Genomic DNA, 23,148 nt, shown 5'->3' on the forward strand with positions numbered 1-23,148 from the left:
GTGGCCAGTGCACCTAGATACAAAAGAAAGCAAGATGGAAAACATGGATTTTGAAAGTGCTGACCCGACACCACAAACCGGGGTTGAAGTCAGTAGACACAAAACAAATGTGGTCCAGGTAGCTACACACAAAGTGGCACAAAGAAGGCATTGAGATGGCTGTACCCTGGAGGGGATGATGGGGATGACTCACATCAAGGGCGGTGAGTCAAGGAGGAAGGGATGTGACACCTTCTCTCCTGCCCAGACCGGCTTCCACGTGGTGTTACTCAGGCAGTGTCAACAATGTTCTGAAACCATGGAATTCTTTTGTGCAGCAAGGGAGCTGATTACACGGGGCAGGGGGTTGGGGAAGCAGCGCAGGAACATAGCAGTTTTTCCTTTCCTCACTTATTCTATATGGTTTTGCCTGCTACTTGCTGCTCCCCTGGTATGTGTTGGGGACAGTCGAAAGATGAATGAACCAGTACAGTCTTCACTCACCCGGAGCTTAGGGCTAAGACAGGACTCAGGTAATAATCAATTAACCATACCAATAAACGCATTGGTCACAGGGATGCCTGAAACCCAGGAACCCGGTAATCGCCGCACGTTCCTGGCTATGCTCTAGAGTTCTAACTAAGGAGGGAAATGACACTGGGGAGGCCTGATTTGTTTTCCCATGATCTGTAACCAGCTCCTGATGATTCTCTCTTTTGTAAATGTTCCCAACTCGGAATTTTGCCAGACTCTGAACTCCAGCTGGGAGGCCATGTGTATCCTGGGAAAGAAATTCTTTCATTGGAACCTGGTTGCCCATTAATTCTTGTTCAAACTTCGGGTACTCCCAGGTCTCAAGGACACTTCCACAGGTTCCCTTGAAACCTCACGACCTGCCTGGGAGGGCGAACAGGGCCCAGCACACAGCCGGCTGCGGACCTACAGGACCGTGCTCTGCCAACACTCAGCTGGGGGCGGGGCGGGCCGCCCACAACAAGGGTCACGTGGTCACGCAGCGCACGGAGCTGCGTGGTGAGGGGCGTCAAGGGGTGGGGCTTCGAGCTCGACGCGTGTCCCAATTGGTTAAACGCGGCTTTCTTTTAGCCGGGAACGCAGAGTCCGCCAGCGCGTGCCTTCGTGCCTTCCGGCTGCCTCACTGGCAGCTGCTTTGGCGGGAGTTGGTGGCGGGTGTGAGGTGAGAACCATGCGTTTGCTCCCGCGCTCGACCCGGTCAGACCAGGCCCAGGATGGTCCAGGGGGCTTCCCAGTTTGGGAACCAGCTCGGACGACTTTTTTGGGGGTTGGCAGGGATTGGACGGAGTGCCAAACTTGCAGGGCCTGCAGAGCAAATTCGTTCCTTTGTGGGGTCCGTCAGGGGAGCCCCGTCAGCCTAGACTCAGGGCAGGCGTCCATGTCCGACATTCAACCCTGCCATTGGTGCAGGCCCCTTTTCTTCTATCTGGGACCAGCTCAGGGAACGCTGGCTAGGAGTGTAGTGAGAGGCCGGAGTTCCGAGCGCCCCCTCCCCCACCCCTCCCCGGCACGCCATGTTCTGGCCGAGGTTCTCTTTAGGGAACAGACATTCCGGACAGGGATCGGGTTTGAATGTTATCTCTTGATGAAGTGCTGCAGACTCCGCTGCGCACACGGGTGGGCATCAGGTGTCGTTGATGAGGCAAATGGAAAGGCACGTAGTGCGGGTCTCTAGCCAGCCCAGGCCCTGCGGGGTGGGGCTGCAAGCCAGAGATGCCTGGTCTCAAGTTTGGGGGTTTGGTTTTGTTTTTATTTTTTATTTCTAAATAGATTTTATTTATTTATTTGACAGAGAGAGACAGGGAGAGAGGGAACACAAACAAGCAGGGAGTGAAAGCAGGCTCCCCGCTGGGCAGGACCCTGGGATCATGACCTGATCCGAAGGCAGCTTCTTAATGGCTGAGCCACCCAGGCGCCCCTTGTTTTGTTTTGTTTTTTGTTTTTGTGGGTTTTTTTTTTGTTTTGTTTAAAGATTTTATTTATTTACTTGACGAACAGAGATCACAAGTAGGCAGAGAGGCAAACAGAGAAAGAGGAAGAAGCAGGCTCCCCACTTGTTTTGTTTTTAATAACAACAGCTGGAAACCCCTTTTTCTAATAAAACACGCCACTGGTTTTAAATGGTAAGGTTAATTCATCAAGTTTTAGAATATTGTATGGCCAAAGAAAATACATGTATGAACTACATTTGGCCTTTGGGATGCCAGTTTACCAGCTCCGCTGTAAGTGTCCCTGGAGGAGTGGTCATCCAGGCAGGAGCTACAGACAGAGATCCCCATTTTGGGGACTTGAGCGCTAGAAAGATCTACCCCAGAACTGACCTCTGGATCTTACAAGCTGGGAGTAGTTGACTCAGTTGGTGAATGGGAGTTACCCCTTCATGGTTAGCACAGATCTAATGGGGTTAGATTTTGAAAGCAGTAGTTGAGGCTGGGAAGCAGACATCCGTGCAAAGGAGGCAGAATCCCTCAAATTGCAGCCTCAGCTTGGGGACTCTGTGCCAAATGTCTGTGAATGGGTGTGAGACATTTTTCAAAGTAGGAAGTGCCTTTGGAATTAGTCTAGCAGAACTTGGGCACTGTAGGAATTTCGATCTTCCTACCTCTTGGCTTCAGAGTTCTAAACTGTGCTAATTGGGGAGAGGAGGAGAGGACCCAGAGGAATTCTGGGAGGGTAAGTTACAGTCTCATCTAGCACTTCCTGGATCCCTTCTCTGTGCAGGGCTGACTTCTGCACATATGGAGATGTAGCCACTGCAGCCCTTGCCCCCAGGAGACTTTCAGATGATGTGGGGAAATGAAACCTTAGTCCTAGAGGAGGCTTCTTGCCTGGCAAGCTTGGGCTGGGGGAACCAAGAAATAGAGGGAAAAACTAGAGGGTGATTCAGAGACATCACGGATTTAGAGCCACGGACAGAATTTGGTGGGATGGTGGGGAAGGGAGAAGGCAGTTCCCCATGGATATTTGCATTGTGTGGTGGGGCAACATAAGTAATTGGATCAGCCTACCCACCAGGGACATGGTGAGAAATCAAGGTAGAGGGGTTTTTAGCATCCAGTTTCTAGGCTAAGAGGGGTTCAGTGCTGTTTTTTGGAAAATGGGGGTTTGTTAGTTCAGGGGAATATTGTGGTGGGAGGGAGGGCCTGAAGAGATACCAACTGAGAGCTTTTGTGGAGAGTGCTGTACAAAAGGGGATCCACTGTGGAAAAGTCTCTCTAGTCCCCAACCAGATGAGCATTTCTTGGGAACAGGTCTGTGTGGCATTTCTCTGTATACTGACGCTCCAGCTATTCTCCCACTTCATACCCTATACTCACATTCCTGTAATGATTTGGATGGATAAAGTGCTGTATTTTGCAAGGGAGAAGAGCCACTAAGCAGAACGTGGTGGCCTTGTGGCAGTGGTCCTGTTTCTCTTTGGCAGTCTGATGCCCCCTTCCTGCCAATCCAGCCTTGTTCTTTCCCTGTGCACAGAAGGGGTCTCTGTTCATTACAGCCCCCATCTGTGCTGTGAGATGGCAGGGTGGCTGGTGATGATAAGACAGCTGATCCCCTTCATGTTAGCCTGAGGGAGCCCCTGATCTGGACACGAAAACCTTTTGAGGACATCTGGCTCCTTTGTGGGATCTGTCGGGTATGGGGTGGGGCTTTGATCTGAACCAGAGTCCCTTTAGCTTCCAGCGCAGCTTCTCACCACTGCTGGCTTGGGTGTTGTCTGTCCTGGGGTTGAGGACTTGGTGGTGGGGGTCACTCTGGGAACTTCTGGTTATTTCCCAAACTCCAGTTCTTCCTCCGTCCTTCTTCCTCTCCCCAGGTCGGGTACCTTTGGAGAGAGAGAGGCAGAAGTGGCTAGTTCCCAGATTATATAGGCCCCCGTGGTTACCATGTTGGAAGCCAGACTCCAAACCCAGCAGAGGAACAGCCAGGAGGTAGTGTGACCCCTCCCATTCCCCAAATTCCCTCTGTCCTCTCACCTCCCCTTTTGTGCCCCCCACTTCTGGAACCTCCTTCCCTCTGCCAAGGATTTGGAGTCCTCTAATTTCTTCCTGTGACCTTTTTCCAGACTGGCCTGTGGTCCTCAGGATTTGGGATGAAGCTGGAGGCTGTTACCCCATTCCTGGGGAAATATCGCCCCTTTGTGGGTCGCTGCTGCCAAACCTGCACTCCCAAGAGCTGGGTGAGTGATGGTAGGGGTAAGCCCCACCAGGGAAACTTGTGGGAAATTGACTATGGGAGCCATGGCTCTGGGAAGCAGCTTCCTTTATGTTCAGCCTTCCTTGACCCATGCCTGTGCTCTTGTCTTTCAGGGGAATGGATGCACTGGTGTTGGTTGTGTTGTTGGTCAGTGCCTGGCCTTCAAGAGCTGGGAAGGGTAGTACAGAGAGAGGAGATAGGGCATGGCCAGAGGGCTGGGGTCTGGCCCAGCCTGCATGGATCCTGTTCAGTTCTGGGGACACTACTCACTTAAAGTCACACAGCACTCAGAACATGGTTGAAGACCTCCTAAGTCCATACCATGTTCTGATGCTGATGAACCCCAGGGCACAGGCAGAGATCCATGCTACACGTTCTCTGCTGTTGACAAGAGAACTTCTCAGAGACTATATGCTACTCTCTAAGAGGGGAATTCTGTACAACATGCAGCACTTTCATTTTGACTGTGGGACCCTTTCTCCTGAGTGAGTCTTGGGATCTGAGAAGTGAAATGCTGTACTATAATTTTGTCTCCTGGTATACTCAATACTCCCATCAGGGAAAGCCTACAGAATATACTGGGGGCAGGGTGCTTTCCTTTGTTGGTTTGCAAAGGCCCCCAAGGACATGCTGTCCCTGGCCCCTCTCTTGCAGGAGTCCCTCTTCCACAGAAGCATAATGGATCTAGGCTTCTGCAATGTGATCCTGGTGAAGGAGGAGAACACCAGGTAGTTAGAACTGGGAGGTACGGGAGGGTGGTGGGCAGGGTCCTTGGGTGCAGAGCTGTAGGGGCCCTATTCTGTGGTGTCATTATTTTTTCCTCTGGTGGAAAAGGGCCCCTGCCCCCTGCCCCATACCCACAGGTGGGGAGAGGCGGGCTTGGAGCTCTCCTGCAATTCTTCTGTGAGCATTTATGGATTGCCTCCTGTGTGTCAGGCCCTAAATCTGTATCCTACTCAGGGAGAAGGGAGGGAATGGGGCACAGATGGGCAGTACTGCTTCACGATAAGCCAAGTTCATGTGTTCCCAGGCCATGGGATTCAGGTATGATCCTTCCTGGTAGAATGCCCTCTGTAGACACTAGTGGGGTATGGGCCCTCTGAAAGATCACCACCCTCCCTACTCTGGGGGTTTGTCCAGGTTTCGGGGCTGGCTGGTTCGGAGGCTCTGCTATTTCTTATGGTCACTGGAGCAGCACATACCACCCTGTCAGGATGCTCCACAGAAGATCATGGAAAGCACTGGGTGAGGAAGCAGGGATTGGAGTCTGGCTGGCACTTTTGAGACCCTTGAGGGGATGATCAACGTTCTAGGCAGGGGTGGTTTAGAGGGCTGGCTTCTAGACTGTTAGCTTTGCCTGGGGCCCTTCCTTAGAGATGGAGCATAAATACAAGAGTCTGTGTTCTGGGGATGCTGTGGTGCTGAGGGAAGTTACCTGAGGGATTTTAGGCCTGCCCCAGCCTGACACCACTCCCCCTCACTCCACAGGGTGCAGAATGTCATCTCAGGGAGGGCTCCAGGAGGGGCTGGGGAAGGCCAGGTACCAGGACTTGTGAAGAAAGAGGTACAGCGCATCTTGGGCCATATCCAGGCTCCATTCCATCCCTTCCTGCTCAGGTAACTCTGTGCTGAGGGGTGTTCTTTTCTGGGCTGGGGACTCTGCCCTTCTGGAGAGTGAGTATTGGCTACATTTGGGGAAAGACTGGATTCCCCTCCTGGAAGTTGGATGGTGTGTTTCCCAGAGAGCCTGAAGGAAGGCCTTGATCTGAACATTGTGGGTTCTTTCAAGGACGGCTGGCTCCTTGATGGGACCAGTCAGGTATGGGGTGAGGCTTTGATCGGAGCCCAGGTTCTCAACACTGCTGACCTGGTGTTATCTGTCTGTCCTGAGATAGGGGATTAGGGGTCACCCTAGGAACCACCACCCTGGTTGTGGCCCAGACTCCATTTCCCTCTCCATCCTTCCTTCTCTCCCCAGATCAGTTTCCTGTGGAGAGAGGCGAGGTGGCTGGCTCCCTCATCTTATAGGCACCATGCTCTCTCCTGCACTCATCAGGCACAGGTTTGAGCTCCTTTTAGATGCAAGGCCTTGTTCCTGGAGAATGAGGGGATGCACAGGGCAGAGTAAACATATAGCTGCAAGAAGGGCAGAACAAGGGTTAAGATTGAAAATAGGTGTGCGGGGAGCAAGAGATTTGTAAGACAGGGACAAAAGGGAAAGGAGCCAAACTTGTGGGGGCAAGGATGGAGGGAACAATCCTACTAGACGGAATAGCACAGGCTATGGCCATAGGAAATCAGCACTTTTGCTCATGAAGCTGTGGTTGGAAGCTGGTGAGTGAAGGAGAGAGCTGTTGGAAACAAAACTGAGAGTAGAAGGGACAAGATAGGGAGGGCCATTAAAGAAGTTTGGATTTGAATTCTAAGTGCAGTGAAAACCAATGGAAAGGTTTTAAACAGGAAATACCAATAAGGTGAATTGGGATCAAGAGTAGAGAACAGAAGACCATTCTGGGAAGTTTTTGTTAGTCCAGGTAGGATGCCATGATGAGGCATGTGGTGGTGACAGTAGGTTTGGAAAAATGGATTGAAAGACCAATGTGAAATTAACGGGTCACGATGGATTGCAGGTTGAGGGTGGGGGCAATGAGGAGAAAAGGGAGAAATCATGGAAGAGCCAGGGTTTTGGCAGAGCATCCAGTGGTGTGGATGGAGGAGGCAGGCTTGGGGAGGAGTGAGTTTGGCCCACAAAGGGTATTTTGGACATAGAGTTTCAGATACCTGATGTGTCAGTGGAGACACTCAAGAGGCAGTTGCTCATAAGTCTGGAGCTCAGAAGAGGTTGGGGCCAGGAACATAGATTTGCAAAAGCTTGAGCTTATAGATGAGTCACTGAGGCAAAGAAGGCACAGCTGTCTTGAAAGTGCTCAGTGGTCAACTGCTTAGTTAGGACAGGAAGTAGAGGTTGTTGGTAACTTTGACTAGCTTTCCATGTGATAATTCTTTGACTTTGCTGAGACTTCCAGTCCCTTTACCTGACTACCTTTATACCAGCCATCAGCCCCCTTCTTGTCTTTTCTTCTCTCTTGGCCTCGCTTTGATTCCAGAGCTCATCGTGATGATAACGCCCTTGGGAAGGGGTCACTGGTTCTGTTTGAATCCAGCTACTTGCCTTCTCTGCACCTAAGCAGTCATGTGTTTGCTTTGTGAGATTTTCAGAGAGGCACACAGCGTCTGCTGAGACTCTGATCCAGACTGCTCCTTCTCAGATTTACCTGCTGTTAACTGATGGTCCCATCTCATGCTTCATGGAGAAGTAGAAGCCATCGGACGAGGGCATGCTGCTTGTCCCCCATACCTCTGTGCTACTTGCGTCTATGCTTCTGTCCTCGTTCAACACCAGTCCTCCTGTTGGGCCTCTGGGAGTGCCTCCTCAGAGACTTGGCCCTTTCAGTTAACCCCATTTTGTATCACGAACTCCTTCCTTTGTATTTCACCTTTCCCAGCAGTTTCCAAAGACCAGGTTGGGTTATGCCTGGACAGTCTTGATCCTCTAATTTCTTTTAAGGTAAATGGCAGCAGGGAGATGCTCTGAAGCTGATTTGAGGCAGCTGCACCGTGAGGTCTTAGGAGGGTAACAGCACCTCATAGGCATGGACTTTGGTGTCAGGCCTGTCTTCCAGTCTCTGCATCACCACTTCTTAGCTTTCTCTATTACTACTCAGCCGCTTCCGTAACCTCCTCAAGCCTCTCTTGCTGCTTCTATGAAGTGGGGACAGGAATAGCACTTGCCTCACAGGAGTGCTGGGTAGCCTCCTGAGGTGCCATGGGCCCTGCCTCCTGGGCGAGGCCCTGACATACCTCAGACTGGGTGTCACTCTCCAGGCTGTTCAGCTGGGCACTGCTGCGGTTCCTGAACTGTGTCTTCCTGAACGTGCAGCTCCACAAGGGTCAGATGAAGATGGTCCACAAGGCCACCCAGGCAGTAAGGCCCGCCCTCCATTGGGATGGGGATGGCGGGAACAGAGGAGCAGAGGCTAGGCCAAGTCCTAAGTTGGGACCAGCCCCATCAGCTGGTGGGAAAAATCCACTGCTCTTTGACGACCTTCTCTTCGTGTCTCACGGTCTTGCTCCCTCGGGGCTCCCTCTAACGTCTTTTCATCATGGTCTTAACAACCATTACGTCAGTGCATTACCTTAAAAGTTGTTGACAGAGCTCCTCTACTTTTGGGAAATGTGCTCAGAGAAACAACTGCTCAGCTGAACCCTCCCTCCCTCTGGGGCTGCCCTGGGTCTGGAGGTGCTGGGTTTCAGCTTCCTGCATCTTCAGGGTGGGGGTTGATTGGCACTTCCCTTGCTCTCCCCAAGCAGGGCTTGCCGCTTATCCTCCTCTCTACCCACAAGTCCCTCCTGGATGGGATCCTGATGCCCTTTGTGCTGCTCTCCCAAGGCCTGGGTGTGCTCCGTGTGGTTTGGGACCCCCGCGCCTGCTCCCCCACCCTCAGGTAAAAGCCTTGTGCCTCTAGATATACAGGGGAGAAGTCCCCAGCCCGGGGTAGGGGTGTGTGGGGATGTGTACGGGGGTTGCTGGTGGCAGTTCCGCAGAGGCCCTCTTTCTGGTTTTTCTGCTCCCGACTCTGTCATCTCAGCCTGTGGGACTCAGCTGGAGGGTCAGTTATGAGCCTTAGAGCCATGCCTGGCTTCACAGTGTTCAGGCAGGACCCAAGCTGACCTTGGTGGGCTGAGGCTCTCACTAGCCTCCTGCCTGGTTCCATCTCCTGTGCCCCTTCTCTCATCAAGCTTTGCCTTGTGCCCCACAGAGCTCTGCTAAAGAAGCTTGGGGGGCTTTTCTTGCCCCCAGAGGCCAACCTCACCCTGGACAGCTCTGAGGGGGTCCTTGCAAGGGCTGTGGTCCATGCTGTAAGTGCCCCCAGTGGTACCAATGGGGTCAGACCAGGGGCTTGTTGCTGCTCTGGCCTTGATACCTCCCTCTCCCGACCCCCTTCCAGGCTATGGAGCAGCTGTTGGTGAGCAGGCAGCCCTTGCTCATATTCCTGGAGGAACCCCCTGGGGCCCGGGGGCCTCGGCTGTCAGCCCTGGGCCAGACTTGGCTGGGACTGGTGGTCCAGGCTGTCCAGATGGGTGTCATCCCGGATGCCATGCTAGTGCCAGTGGCTATCACCTATGACCTGGTTCCATGTGCACCCTGTGATGTATACCACGTGAGTTCTGCCCCTGGTGACTCCAAGTGGACACCATCTCTAGAGAAGAAACACATTATTGTGTCCTCTGGCCAGCTCTCCTTAGGGTTAGAGTTAAGGGGAGACTGCAAAGTTCTACCGCTCCAGTCATCATCCTGTGGCATTTGCCAAGGCCCTTATACTTACACAGTCATTTCGTCTTCAAAGACCCAGTTAGAAAGGGATTTGTCCTGTGTCATGGATAAGAAAATGAGCTTGAAGAAGTCATGGTCATGGACCAGTTTGGGCCCAAGATAAAGCAGAGTAGAAAATAGTGCCCTCAGGCAGTTTGCTCACTCAGCCCCTCCCTCCCTGCAGAGCTTGGTCCCACTGGGGTTGTGGACAGGAGCTCTGGCTGTCCTGCGGAGCCTATGGAGCTGGGGCCACAGCCCCAGGGTCTGTGTCCGTGTGCACTTAGCCCAGCCCTTCTCCCTACAGGTATGTAGCCTGCTGGACAGGGTTGGCAGTACCTGGGGTCTGTCCTGGGGCTTCTGGTGGCCTGGCCCTCAGAGCCCCTGCAGGGATGGCCTTGCCTACTTCAGGGAGGCTGTGTGTAGGTTTATTGGTGGGCCAGGGCAGGCTATCTAAGAGTCTTGTCCTGGGCAGGAATACACCACCAATGCCAGAAGCTGCTGGGGCAGCAGGCAGACCCTGGAGCAGCTGCTGCAGCCCATCGTGCTGGGCCAATGGTAGGGGCATGGGAGTGTGTGGGTCTTGGGTGCAAGGTAGGCAGCCCTTCAGCCCCAGCCTGTGAGCTGACACCCTCTCCCCCCATGCCCACCATCATCACCAGTTCCAGCCTTACCTCTCCAGATATCCATGGGTCATGTCAACAGAGCCAGCCACCCCACCTTGCCAGTAATCTGTGGGATATGGCACACGGACCTGGAAAGGGCTAGAATTACATGAACCACCTCCTGCCTTGGGAGTGGGGATGGGGAAACACGCTCCCTTTTGAGAAAGCTTTGGGCTTCCCTGCAACTGTTTTGAGGTTTGGTCCCTTAATCCTGTATTCTGTGTCTCTGTCCTAGTAATGTTGTCCCAGACACTGAGAAGGAGCAGGAGTGGACTCCAGCGACTGGGCCCCTTCTGGCCCTTAAGGAAGACGACCAGCTCCTGGTCAGGAGGTTGAGCCGTCATGTCCTGAATGGTGAGGGGGAGCTAGGTCTGGGCCTTTTAGGGGAGACTCCTGAGTAGTCTCCCTACTGGGTCAGCCAGTCTTTGGGGCCCTCCATTCCAAATGGGTTTCTGCACTTGACATCCATTCCTGTATGGCCCACTTGGGACATGTGAAGAGGACTGGAACCCTCCCTGCTTCTGGGAAGCAGGGCAGCCAGGGAGAATCTGAGGGAGCCACTAGATGAGTACATAGGCTGGCTAAGCTGTGGAGGGTTCACTGTGCAGGGGGCAGATGGCTAGATGAGCGCCCTGCTGCCAGGGGGGTATGGGAGGAATGTTTTTGACTAAGAAGACTTGCTGGGATGGTGGAGGAACTAGGCCTCTGGCCCTTGGGCCCTGACCAGCATCTCCCACCCCCGGCCCCAGCCAGTGTGACCAGCTCGGCAGTGATGAGCACAGCCATCATGGCGGCACTGCTGCTCTTTAAGCACCAGAAGGTATGGGACAGGGTGGTAGGGGGCTGGGGAAAGGGTGTGGCCCTCTTCCTCAGCCCCTGTACTGCCCTGCCCCCCAGGGTGTTTTCCTGTCTCAGCTCCTGGGGGAGTTCTCCTGGCTGACTGAGGAGACGCTACTGCGTGGCTTTGACGTGGGCTTCTCAGGGCAGCTGCGGTGCCTTGTGCAGCACACGCTGAGCCTACTTCGGGCACATGTGGCCCTGCTGCGCGTCCATCAGGGGGACTTGCTGGTGGTTCCTCGCCCAGGCCCAGGCCTCACACGTCTGGCACGCCTGAGCGCCGAGCTGCTGCCTGCCTTCCTGAGTGAGGCTGTGGGTGGTGAGTCTCCAGGGCTTCGGCTGGGTGGGACATGTGTTGGGGTGAGGTGAATGGCTTCCCTCCTGGTACCTGGCCCTTTCCTTCCCTAGCCTGTGCTGTTCGGGGGCTGCTGGCGGGCAGAGTGCCACCTGAGGGGCCCTGGGAGCTACAGGGCATTGAGCTGCTGAGCCAGAATGAGCTGTACCGCCAGATCCTGCTGCTGCTGCACTTGCTGCCCCAGGACCTGCTGCTGCTGCAGGTCAGGCCTCTCCCCCCAGCTCTGCGTGGTCCTGGGCCTCCCCTCTCGGTTGTGGAGATGGGGAGGGACTGGGCAGGTATGGGCCCCTAAATCCCCCTATGGCATTAGGTCTCCCTTGCCCTGCTTCTGATCAGGCCCCTGCTCATTGTCTGATTCTGAGGCCACGTGTATGCTTTTTTCCTCAGCCCTGCCAATCTTCCTACTGCTACTGTCAGGAAGTGCTGGACCGTCTCATTCAGTGTGGGCTCCTGGTTGCTGAGGAGGTAGGCAGGGCAGCTAGAGACAAAACTCAGGTCTGGGGCCTGGCCACCGATTCCCACCCTGAGTGACAGCTGCCCCAGACTGCTCCTGCTGCCCCGACGAGCTGTGGGGGTGGGCGTGCCCCTCGCCTGGCAGACAGGGAGGCCTGGGTGCTGCCTCCACCAGTCTCTGCTTTGGGCTTTATCCCACCAGCCCTATCATGACAGGACTGGACAACTGGACTTCTGAGGTCCTCTGGAGGCCTCCTACCTGCTACAGTTCTTGTCCCACAGAACTATGGCCCTTAAGGGTCAGTGCTCACTTCCTCTCACCCTGCAAGTTGGCTCAGCCGGTGCTATGGTCTGGCGTGGCCCTGGGTGTCCTCTTGGGCTCCCTAGGTCTGCTTTTACTAGTTTCACCTCCACGTGCCTGGTCTGCCATGTACCTGGTCTAGGGAAGTTGGGGGCTCAGGGCTAAACCTGTCAGGGACCAATGGCTCCCATGGCCCCCAGACCCCAGGCTCCCGGGCAGCCTGTGACACAGGGCGGCAGCGTTTAAGTGCAAAGCTACTGTGGAAACCGAGTGGGGACTTTACTGATAGTGACAGTGATGACTTCGAGGAGGCTGAGGGCCGGTACTTCAGGGTAAGTTGGGAGAAGCCACGTTGGGGGTGGGGGAGGCAGGCAGGCAGTCGGAGCTACCCTCATCTGGTATGTGCCCCTCCAGCTCAGCCAGCAGTCACGCTGCCCTGACTTCTTCCTCTTCCTCTGCCGCCTGCTTAGCCCACTGCTCCAGGCCTTTGCACAGGCTGCCACCTTTCTCCACCAGGGACAGCTGCCAGATACGGGTAAGGCCCACGCTTCCCTGACCAGCCATAGGGGGACGCTGAGCGCTCTCAGGGCAGGGGCCCCAGGCCTACCTCTTTTCTCTCCCACAGAGTCCGGCTACACTGAGCAGCTCTTGCAATTCTTGCAAGCCACTGCCCAGGAAGAAGGGTTCTTTGGTGAGTCCCAGGCAGCCAGCCCAGGCTCCCCAGAGGCAGGGAAGGGTTTGCTGGTGGCTGCTGCCCCCTGCTGGGCAGTAACCTTGCAACTCTGGGAGGGAGGGTTGTAGAAAAGAGGGTCTTTGCAACTAATCCAAGCCCTAGCTAGCCTTGGCTAGTTCCCTCTTTCAGCACAAGAGAAACCTGGGTCTTATAGCCTTCACTTCTCTCTTCCTTCCAGAGTGTGCAGACCCAAATCTTGCCATCAGTGCTGTCTGGACCTTCAGAGACCTGGGGGTAAGAGGAGCCAGTTTCACCATCCTCCTGCTTCCATCCCTATAACCCAACAGGGCTGCCCAGAGAAGCCTAACTGTGCCCACCCTGGGGTTTACCTAGTATCTCGAATAGGCATGGTGGGTGGAGTAGTTGAAGGTAGGATGGTTTTCCTGGTCCCTTTTGTTTCCTAAACTTGAGAATAGGATGAGACAGTGGTTTAAGAGGCAGCACTTGCATGCAAGGCCCAAGGGGCTCAAGGTCTCCCTTGCAGTTTGCTGGGGCACAGGCACAGCCTGCAGGGAGAGCACTCACAGCCCTTCCCTGTGGCCTAGGTGCTACAGCAGATGCCCAGCCCTGCAGGCCCCATGCTCTACCTGTCCCCTACATTCACTAGTCGGGAAAATCAGGAAAAGCTGGAACAGTTCATCCGGCAGTTCATCTGTAGCTAGAACTGTGGGGTGACTTTTCAGCCTGAGAATACAGCTGTGTCCTGGAGTCAGAAGACTGATGGGGCTGCACACCCTTACCTGAACTATAAAATAGTTTGTGCTTCATTGTCCCTTGCTGTCTCTTATATTTTTCATTCTTTGGTGTGTTAAATAAGGGGACTGGACAACTCTTTTCCCAAGCCCAGAAGTGTCTTTTTTGGGGTATGTTTTCCCCTTCCCTACCTTGTGAGAAGGCCCTGTCTTGTTCCCTGAAACCCTAAAAGAAGAACTATAGCAAAAGTCAAGCTGGCTGTTTTGGCTGAGAATTTTATTGATGAGGAGAGTAAGCTTTCCTTACTCTCCAGCTCAGCCAGAGAGTGGAGAGTGAGAAAGATTACTCTCCTCTCACTCTACCTGGAAGAGGCTGCTGGCACTGGGAGAGAATGGATGTCCCACCTCTTAAGTCCCAGGCCTGTGTGGAGAGCCCTCACACCACCTTGTTGATGATGATGCCTAGTTCTTCAATTTCACACTGGACTTCATCTCCTTTCTGTAAAACAGAAGGTCAGGAGGCCATCAGTCCTTTGGCCTGGATTTTATAAGCCCAGCAGGAATTCTGGGTATTTGTTCCCTTTCCACCTTTTAGTGAACCTACCTTGAGAAAGACTGGAGGTTTCCTGAAGACACCAACACCTGGGGGGGTCCCAGTCAGGATGACATCCCCTGGGTAAAGAGTAACGAACCTGGGGCAGAAGAGACAGCTGAGACCAGGGGCCGAGGGGGCCAGAAACGGGGCTGGAAGGCTCAGTCCAGCCGCAGGTGGGTAGTGGGAAGTAAGGCCCCATCCCACTTACTGGGAGATCCAGGCTATCAGCTCTTCCGTCTTAAACACCATCTGGTTGGTATTGCTGCTCTGGACCACCTCCCCGTTCACTCGGCAGCAGATCTTTAAGTTGTGTGGATCTGGAAAATGTAAAAGCACCACCTTGGGGTTGTTTTCCCATGAACCCCTCCCTTGACTGAGAAACCAAAGGCACAGGGTGGCTTTGTGACCACAGTGAAAGGTCTCACTGGACGTGCTCCTGGCACTTCTGCCCACCCAGCACTCCCCATCCTGGAACTTTCCATATGGACACTGGGCTCCTCAGGTCTCCCTGCACATACCACCTAGCAGAGCATCTGCCTGTGATCACTGGGGTGGGTTAAGGAGGAAATGTCCCAGACCCTCCTCTACTCAGAGCAGAGGCTGACCACTGCAGATATGGAAATGACTGGGTATCTGTATTGCAAGAGGGTAACGATTCAGACGGGCACAGCACCTCCTGCACCTGACGGCAGGGGACAGCTTACCTGTAACAGTGTTTTGGTTAATGAGTACCTTCAACTTTTTTGCTTTATACACTCACATCCCCCTCAGAACAGCTGGAACACAATTTCACGTCACCGTGTCTGCACAAGGAGGTGTAAAGCTGGGGTGCATGGGCACACCCCCACCCAAATGGCTGTGCACTGCCCTCTTCGTGACGGGCCTTCCTCCGGGCTCACCTTGCCCTTGCTGCTTAGAACGGGTGCTGCCCTGCAGCTGTGCAGGTGCTCTCCCTCTCCCCCACTGGGGAAAGGCACAGGCTTTTGATAGCCAAATTCTGATGTTTTCCGACTTAAAGACTCAGGGATAGTGACAGCTAGAGGAAGTTCTCCCACCTCTGCAGTAAGGGATGTGGAAGGAGGCCTGTGGAACGTGTGGCCTAGGCTGAAACTTGCTCTCTAAGGAATCAGAAAAAGGCAAGTCCACATTCCAATTTCCTGAGTGTGGCTTTTTGTTTACTCATGTGTGCATGCAAGAGCAGGAAGAGTCACCATGTGGGCTATCCAAGACCTACCTGCTATACTGTCCTTGGTCACCAAGGCAGGGCCCAGGGGGCAGAAGGTGTCAAAGGTTTTTCCCAGCAGCCACTGCTTTCCATTGCGTCTCATTTGCCAGTCACGAGCACTTACATCATGAGCCACAGTGAAGCCGGCCACATGAGCCATGGCATCTGTGGCCTTTAGGGGACAGGGGATTTGGCCAGATTGGAAGTTAGATCAACATGGTGACACCAACCCTCATAACCAAGACTTTATCCCATGTTAGTCACCAGAACTAGCCAAAGATGGGCAAAGAGTAAGGCAGTCAGGGAACAGGTAGTAACCAACCATTTCCCAATGCCAGAAACAGACGGCACCTCTTCCTCCTTACCTTGATACGCTTGCCTTTCTTTCCAATGACTACGGCCAGCTCTACCTCCCAGTCCACCTCCTGTAGAGAAAGCAGTGAACTGCCTGGGTTCTGGGGCCTATTGCCATGCAGAGGGGCTGCACACCATTCTTTAGGGCCTAGGTCTCTAACAGTGGGGCTTGGCTGTGGGCCCACAACTGTAATCACTATGAACTACATGTAGTAAATGAGGGGAGAGGTGTGGCTTATAGACCCATAAACGTGGACAGTGGCAGGCAGCTCCACTGTGTGTAGGCATAGCTCCCCACTGTGGGGAGCGCCTGGTGGGCTCAGCTGGTACAGCATGTGACTTGATCTTGGGGCTGTGAGTTCAAGCCCCACAGTGGGTGTAGAAATTATAGGTAAATTATTATTATAGGTAAATTTTTTAAGAAAGACAACAGGAGGGACACCTGGGTGGCTCAGTTGGTTGGACGACTGCCTTCGGCTCAGGTCATGATCCTGGAGTCCCAGGATCGAGTCCCACATCGGACTGCCAGCTCCACGGGGAGTCTGCTTCTCTCTCTGACCTTCTCCTCGTTCATGCTCTCTCTCACTGTCTCTCTCTCAAGTAAATAAATAAAATCTTTAAAAAAAAAAAAAAAGACAACAGGAGTCTGGGCACTGAATTTACAAGTCACTCGATACTTTCAAAAAAGAATGAATATGGAGTACTAACAGCTAATCCTACTGTGTGCCAGTAGCATCCTAAGTACTTTTACGTATTAACTCACTTAAATGAAAAGAAATGAGCACAGCCACAGAAAAAGGAAAACATGTACAGCCTTTCCCATAATCAGCGAAATACAACTATAAGATAAAACTTAGCCTTTCAAACTGCCTGCTCTTTCTAATGGTAATAGCCAGAGTTGTTCTGAGCACAGCTGACACCTAATCTTGATCTCCAGCATTGCTACCCACTAGACAGAACTGGGTTCCTTGGGGGAAATGGCAAATTCCAGGTCTGAGACAGTACAAGATGAGCCTAGAATATCTTGGTCAGAAAGGAAGGATTCAAAAAGTGACAGGGCCGGGGCCAACTTGAAGACAACCACTGGCTAAACTGAGACCATTTGGCTATCAAAAAGAATGTAAATGATGGTCTACAACATATTGGATAAAAATGAAAAACAAATATACAGTGCTACTAAAGGGACAGGAGTTTAAAGAAAAAAAAAAAAGGAAGCTTTTCTTAACAGAATGGTAGCCTAATAGGAGCAGAAAAAAGCACGATAGAAAAATTGCCTTTTTCTAACTCCCAATACAGTGATGGATTCAGGTGAGGATCCCTGAATGAAAAGCTGTGGTACAATAAGATAGTCACAAGGTCTCAAAGTCCTACCCTGTAGACTGCTTATTAATTACCAATGAAATGTACCTTTCCGATGAGATCTAGTGAACATTAAATAAACCAAGTGATCAAACTTTAGCACCATCTGATAAGCCTCCCAATGGGGTGCAATGTATATCTGTTCCTTCAGACTGAACGCACCCCTCAACCCTGAATTTCATATGTTGAAACCTAACTCCCAATGTGATAATATCAGAAGGTAGAGCCTTTGGGAAGTAACTAGGTCATGAAGGCAAAGCTCTCATGAATAGGGGTAGTGTCTTTATGAAAGAGATCCCAGAGAGCGCCCTTGCCCCTTCTGTCATGTGAGAAAACAGCGAAGACCATCATCTGAACCAGGAAGCGGCTCTCCCCAAGCACCAAATGTATCAGCACCTTGATTCTGGACTTCCTCACCTCCAGTACTATGAGAAATAAAGTGGTTTATGAGCCACCCAGTCCGTGGTATTTTGTTACAGCGGTCCAAATTATCTAACACGTATGTGTTAGATAGAATCCTTGACAAAAATGTTTAACTCAAATCTAAACATGAGGAACCAGAGAGTGGGATATGCTAAGGCAACTTGCCAGAATTCTTCCAAAAGTCAGCGTCATGAAAGAAAAGGGCAGGGGTATTGTCTGATATCAGAAGTCAGTAAACTATGGCCCATGGGCCAGATCCAGCTTGCTGGCTGGTTTTCTAAATAGCTTTCCTAGAACACAGTCATATTCACTCATTTATGTATCAGCCACGGCTGCTTTCACTCATCAGGGGCAAAGACGACTTGTTGGAACAGACTCCATGGCCTTCAGAGTCCATTATTTACTGACTGACCCTTTGAGAAAGTCTGCAGATCCCTGTTCTAGAATAAAGGCACTAAAGAGACCAACCAAGTACACTGTGTGGCCTTGACCGATCCTGGTTCAACAAATAAAAAATAAAACAGAATCCAAATTATCATCTTTGGGGGCAACTGGGTATACTCCCAATTGGACTATATATGAGATATTATTCCTGTTAATTTTCTTAGTGGTGATAGTGGTTATTATGGTCATGTAGGACATTGTATTTACTCCTAGAAGATGCATCCTGAATTTTATTATTTTTCCACAATTAAAGTGTATTATTTTTGCAATTGGTAAAAAATGTTAACTTTTTTTCCCCGAGTCCAGCCTTACACAGTATAACCCCCTGTAGTTTCTGCTGATCGCACTACTAAGCAACAAGTAGCTCCTTTAGGCTGGCTGCTGAGTGCTAAGCACCCCAGTGATGGGCCGGTGACTGGGGGCCTATGAGGAGGCACTGACCTGGCTCTCTGGCGGGAGGATGACCTCGTCGTAGGGCCCCACAATGGAGCTAGCAAACTTGCTGAAGATGATGGGCTCCTTTGGCACTGGAACGTTCTGCTCTTTGCAGTGGTCCACATAATTCATTCCCACACACACCACCTTATCTGGCCTTGTGACTGGGGCCAGGAAGGTCACCTCTGACCGTGGTAAGACTGGCAACTGGGCAGTCAGGGCTCTGTAGAGATCAGAGCAGGAGAGAGGGACTGGGTAGGAGCAGGCCAACAACTACTGGGCATGCTGGAGAGGCACTGCAGCAGCTACAAGTTATGCTTTATCAAATGTATTTTCTAGATCTATCAACCATCCTAATCAGTGTGGAAACCAAATCCAGGTATTATCCTTTGATATTAAAGTACTGTTTATTTTTTATCCAGTGTTGATTTCCTTTCCCCCATTAGGTAATACATGTCATGTAAGGGAATTCAAAAGGTGCACATGAGAAGACTGGAAAGGCCTCTCTTCTGCCCCTTCTCCACCCTTGGACACAGCTACCGTGGCCCTGGCCCGTGTAGCTCTTCACATCCTCTTCTCCTCCCGTCCTTTCTTACGCAAATGACTGCACAATGAATACACCTTTTAGAAAAAATACGTATTTTTTTGGGAGATCTCTCCATAACAGCATATACCTTTCCCCTTTTTTGATAGGACTGTGTATACCTGCACAGTACAGGTAGACCCAATTACCTGATGAGGGCATGGAAGTAGTTTCCAATCTTGTGAGACTATGACAGTATTAGAAACATCCTGTTTTGGTGTTTTGTTTGGTTTTTTAAGATTTTATTTATTTATTTGACAGATCACAAGTAGGCAGAGAGGAAGGAAAGAGGAGGAAGCAGGCTCTCCGCTGGGCAGAGAGCCTGATGTGGGGCTTGATCGCAGGATCCTGGAATCATGACCTGAGCCAAAGGCAGAGGCTTAACCCACTGAGCCACCCAGGTGCCCTGATTTTGGGTTTTTTTAAAAGATTTTATTTGTTTGACAGAGAGACAATGAGAGAGGGAACACAAGTAGGGGGAGTGGGAAAGAGAGAAGGCGGCCGATGGGGGGCTTGATCCCAGGACTCCAGGATCATGACCTGAGGCGAAGGCAGATGCTCAATGACTGAGTCACCCAGGTGCCCCTGGACATATACTATTACCAATACTGTGAGCTGTCAAACACTTGCATTTTTGCCAATTTAATATATTTACTGTTTATCAGATTTCAAATGGCTCCTGACTTCAGGTAAGTCCCTACCTTATCTAGCCCAAACCCAAGGACCATCTCTAAGAACACCTTTTTACAGTTCTCTCTCTTCTAAGGAGCTAAGCGTCCAAAGACTTCCCCCAAGCTTCTCAAGATGTCTCCTAGGATCCCAGATCCCAGACTTCTCAGGCAGACAGAAACTTAATCCCTGGGAAAGGCAGGATGATGAAGCAGAGTACTGGCTCCACCACTGAAAGTATGGCCTTGAAACAGTTAATCACCATCCCTGGGCCCAAGGGTGCTGTCATACAAGATTTCTAAGACTCTCCACTAAGAGAAGAGATGAGAAAGGAAAGGTAGAGTCACCCTGCTCACCTCTGAAAGAGCTACCAGCTGGTTCTGTTTCCCAGGGCAGGGATGGGGGTGGGAAGAGGGAGGGGGTAGCAGGGCAGCCATTGTAGCTGCCTGCTGATTTACCTTCTTGCCACTGAGAGAGTGGCCTCTCCCTGCTCTAGGAACTCCATCATCGTCTTGGGCAGCGTGGGGTCAAAGGTGTTGAGGTTGATGACGCCCCCGCCATTCCCTGACTCCAAGCCCAGGTGAGGTCCCGTCAAGTGGGGTGCCTGAAACTGCACCAGTCTCATACTTCTGGAGGGTTGAAAGGGCCACTTCTGAGCGTGCAGCAGAGTTGTGAGCAACCTTCTACAGGAGACCAGCATCAGAACCTATGTAGAAAAACGTGGGTCCTAGGAGACAGAAGGAACTGAGACCACCATCAGGATCCACAGAATTCTCCAAGCTGCAGCCCAAGCCCTCTCACCCCATCAGCCATCCCTGCCACAGCACAGTCCTGGAAGTGGTCCACATTTATTAGTTATTTCATCCTGTTATACTTTATCAGGTGATTGTTTTGCTCAATTCAACGCATGTAATGAAACATTTCTAAAGGAGTGACTACCTCATGCCAGGCACGAGTCTAGATGGCAGGGGTTCTGGCATTCCTTGAACTGTTGCTTCCTGCAGGCTTATGCTGTACCTGCCACCACCGAGGCACTGGGCACACTATAGATCAGACAGGCGCAGGCCTGCCATCCTGCTCTCAGGGGAGATAGATATTAACAACTGATGTCATAAGTAAGATCCAGCAATTGGGACTACTGATGTGAAGATAAAGGGTCCTGCCTTTATCTAGTTTCTTGAGGAAGTGATGCTGAGCTGAGCTGGGTTGGGCTAAAATAAGCAGGACTAGAAATTAGCTAAGAGTGGGGCCCTGCATGGAGAAGTGACCACTGGTAAAACTGGCTTCACAGTAGTTATAGGCAGTTTTTAAAAATACCAATTTGATCCCATTACCTTTCTATTGAAATATTTCCCACTGCTCACATTACCAAGCCAAAACCCCTACGGGGCTGTTCTAGTCTTCTAGAAGTAGCCCCCACAAACATCTCCAGACAGTAATTATTTCGTTTCTCCTGCTGCAGTTCAGACTACCTGAGGAAAGAGGCTGCAAAGGGCATGTCCTCAGCTTGACAGACTTCACTGGGCTGTCTCCTCTCTGGGTTTCAGGACTGCATCTTTCTCTTTCACTGCTGAGTCCACAGTGCCAAGCACTATGCTGGGCACACAGGAGGCTCTACACTACACTCTATTGAATCAACCAATGCCAGGAGCTGCAGCTTGACTTTTCACTACTTGGGAAAGCTTGGTGATTGCCAACATGGCTTTCTTTCCTCCTCAAATCTCTTAGAAGATATCAACAGGGCTCAGGTCCTGCTCTGAGCTCCAGGCTTTACTCAAAGACAAACCCCATTCTCTTGTTTTGTTTCTAATCTAAGCCTGGCCTTCATTCCGAACAGTCCCTGCCCTTCATGGGTCCTTGCTTTAAAAAGTGCCCCTTTATGCTCAGGCACATGGAGGTAGTCCCAGATTCCTGGTCCTCATTCGATTTGCCATGTTCAGTTAAAGACTCATTTGACCCAGATTACTGATCTGACCACTGCAGCAGCCAAGGAGTTCCGCCAGAAAATCAGCTTTGAAACTTCCGCCCTCCCATCTTACATAAAAATGCTGTCAAAAAGCTATTCAAGTCAAAATGCACACACTCAGACACTCCACACACTGAAAAAATAGTTACAGCTCCCATTGAATGCCAGGTCTTATTTTAAGAGCTTTGCCTACAATGTCTGATTCAATTCTCTTGACAATTGTGGAAAGTACGTACATTAGTTCTATTTTACATGGGGGGGGGGGGGGAAGGCTCAGAAAGATGAAGGGCTTTGCCCAAGTTCCCAAGGAGAGAAAATAGCTGGATTCAAGTCCAGGTGACACTGAAATTCTTGGCTTGGGCGAAAGTGTCCTAGAGGTGGTGGGGGTTGGATTTCCAAGAGGGTATGTCCTAGAGGTCTGCTGTCAGTCAGGGGAAACGTGGCCACATCCTGGCTGCTGCTTCAGGGATAAGGCTGGTCACCTGCTTTCCAAGATAACTCCAGGCCCCATGGACTATGCCCTTTCCACATGACAGATACATTCCGGTTCTCATTCTGCCCTACAGTAATATCCTCAGGTACAAGGTCCCATTTTACAGAAACGGGTAATGAGGCTTAAAGAAATCATCTGCCAAAGTACCAGCTAGAAAGTGGTCCTGGTGCTTCTGTGGTAATCAGGACGCAACAAGAGCATGAGCTCAATTCAACTCCTGGAAACATGTCCTGAAGCGAAGAGGCTGGGATTCAAGGCGGAAACAGCACAAGCATCACAGACTGAGGCTTGGGATCGTGTCCCACTATCCACTTGCTTGGCACCCTACACCAGTATCCCGGCTTTGTCTCCTGCACTCTGTGGGTGCTCACGAGTACCCACCCGCCGGGTCCCCGTGGTCGCTGCGGCCGGGGATCCTGGTCCAGTCTTGACCTCCGCGGAAGACCTACCCGGAGGCTGAGACCCGGCCCGGCCCACAACCTCAACGTACCTGGCCGCCGCGGCCGGTCTTGCCGGGTGCCCTGTGCTCTCGAGCTCGGGCTCACCGATTTGGGGGCCAAGGTCAACAGGCGTCTAGACACCTGCACCGCGTTCTAGGAGCCCCGACTCACCCGGGGATCAGCAGGAGTAGCGCGCCCAGCGGCTCCACTAGGACTTTCGCTCAGCCGGGCGCTCCTTGCTGACGCCAGAGAACAGCAGCCAATAGAAGGGCGCCTCATTCGGTCCCGGAAGCAGGTCAGGGAGGGGGCGGGCCTAGTGCCGGAGGGAGGGCAGATGGCTTCTCTAGGGTATCTTCAGGCTTCTTGGCGCACGAAGGGGAGGCCAACCGTCGCCGAGACCAAATTCCCCGATACTCATAGTTCGGACTCCCTGCACCTGCAAGAATCTGTCTGCAAGTGCTTCCTGCAAATCTGTGCTTTGGGCGCCTTGCAAGCCTCACGTACGTGGGGCCCTGCTTGGAGCCACATACCGTTTTGATTGTTGGGAAA

The 23,148-nt window shown here is 51.9% G+C and overlaps 2 protein-coding genes across 7 annotated transcripts; one reads left to right on the forward strand and one right to left on the reverse strand.

Moving 5' to 3' along the window:
* The first annotated feature begins 1,084 nt into the window (after nt 1–1,084).
* GPAT2 (glycerol-3-phosphate acyltransferase 2, mitochondrial) lies at nt 1,085–13,691 on the forward strand. Of its 3 annotated transcripts, XM_082743285.1 has the most exons (23): nt 1,085–1,174; nt 3,827–3,941; nt 4,076–4,189; nt 4,861–4,934; nt 5,347–5,451; nt 5,695–5,823; nt 6,185–6,268; nt 8,092–8,191; nt 8,575–8,711; nt 9,027–9,126; nt 9,216–9,428; nt 9,765–9,884; nt 10,053–10,135; nt 10,478–10,596; nt 10,992–11,062; nt 11,140–11,398; nt 11,488–11,636; nt 11,822–11,899; nt 12,389–12,520; nt 12,603–12,723; nt 12,814–12,879; nt 13,100–13,155; nt 13,467–13,691. In XM_082743285.1, exons 2-23 carry the CDS (start codon nt 3,897–3,899, stop codon nt 13,581–13,583), a joined length of 2,472 nt encoding a protein of 823 aa, XP_082599411.1. In that variant the 5' UTR covers nt 1,085–1,174; nt 3,827–3,896; the 3' UTR covers nt 13,584–13,691. The 3 variants fall into 3 exon arrangements, with proteins under 3 accessions (XP_082599411.1, XP_082599412.1, XP_082599413.1); XM_082743286.1 differs by lacking the exon at nt 6,185–6,268 and having other exon boundaries at nt 13,467–13,690; XM_082743287.1 differs by lacking the exon at nt 6,185–6,268 and having other exon boundaries at nt 8,578–8,711; nt 13,467–13,689.
* Nucleotides 13,692–13,869: 178 nt separating this feature from the next.
* LOC309870827 (oxaloacetate tautomerase FAHD2A, mitochondrial) lies at nt 13,870–22,863 on the reverse strand. Of its 4 annotated transcripts, none has more exons than XM_082743310.1 (9): nt 22,650–22,863; nt 20,159–20,406; nt 18,455–18,671; nt 15,799–15,858; nt 15,443–15,605; nt 14,417–14,525; nt 14,218–14,305; nt 13,961–14,112; nt 13,870–13,915 (listed from the first exon to the last, which is right to left on the reverse strand). In XM_082743310.1, exons 2-8 carry the CDS (start codon nt 20,398–20,400, stop codon nt 14,050–14,052), a joined length of 942 nt encoding a protein of 313 aa, XP_082599436.1. In that variant the 5' UTR covers nt 20,401–20,406; nt 22,650–22,863; the 3' UTR covers nt 13,870–13,915; nt 13,961–14,049. The 4 variants fall into 4 exon arrangements, with proteins under 4 accessions (XP_082599436.1, XP_082599434.1, XP_082599435.1 ...); XM_082743308.1 differs by having other exon boundaries at nt 20,159–20,427; nt 22,650–22,846; XM_082743309.1 differs by having other exon boundaries at nt 22,541–22,846.
* Nucleotides 22,864–23,148: the final 285 nt, after the last annotated feature.

The sequence above is a fragment of the Mustela nivalis genome (genome assembly GCF_964662115.1).
Source record: "Mustela nivalis genome assembly, chromosome: 8".
NCBI classification, from domain to species: Eukaryota; Metazoa; Chordata; class Mammalia; order Carnivora; family Mustelidae; genus Mustela; species Mustela nivalis.

Bases quoted from the DNA above. Each gene is read 5' to 3' on its own strand.
- GPAT2 (XM_082743285.1), top strand. From the start codon at position 3,897: ATGTTGGAAGCCAGACTCCAAACCCAGCAGAGGAACAGCCAGGAG. The intron at 8,192-8,574 runs GTAAGGCCCGCC...GCTCTCCCCAAG, and splicing joins TCCACAAGGCCACCCAGGCA to CAGGGCTTGCCGCTTATCCT. The intron at 9,127-9,215 runs GTAAGTGCCCCC...ACCCCCTTCCAG, and splicing joins CAAGGGCTGTGGTCCATGCT to GCTATGGAGCAGCTGTTGGT.
- LOC309870827 (XM_082743310.1), bottom strand. From the start codon at position 20,400: ATGCTGGTCTCCTGTAGAAGGTTGCTCACAACTCTGCTGCACGCTCAG. The intron at 15,859-18,454 runs GTCAGTGCCTCC...CTTTCTCTACAG, and splicing joins TCCTCCCGCCAGAGAGCCAG to GAGGTGGACTGGGAGGTAGA. The intron at 14,306-14,416 runs GTAAGTGGGATG...CTTCTGCCCCAG, and splicing joins CTGATAGCCTGGATCTCCCA to GTTCGTTACTCTTTACCCAG.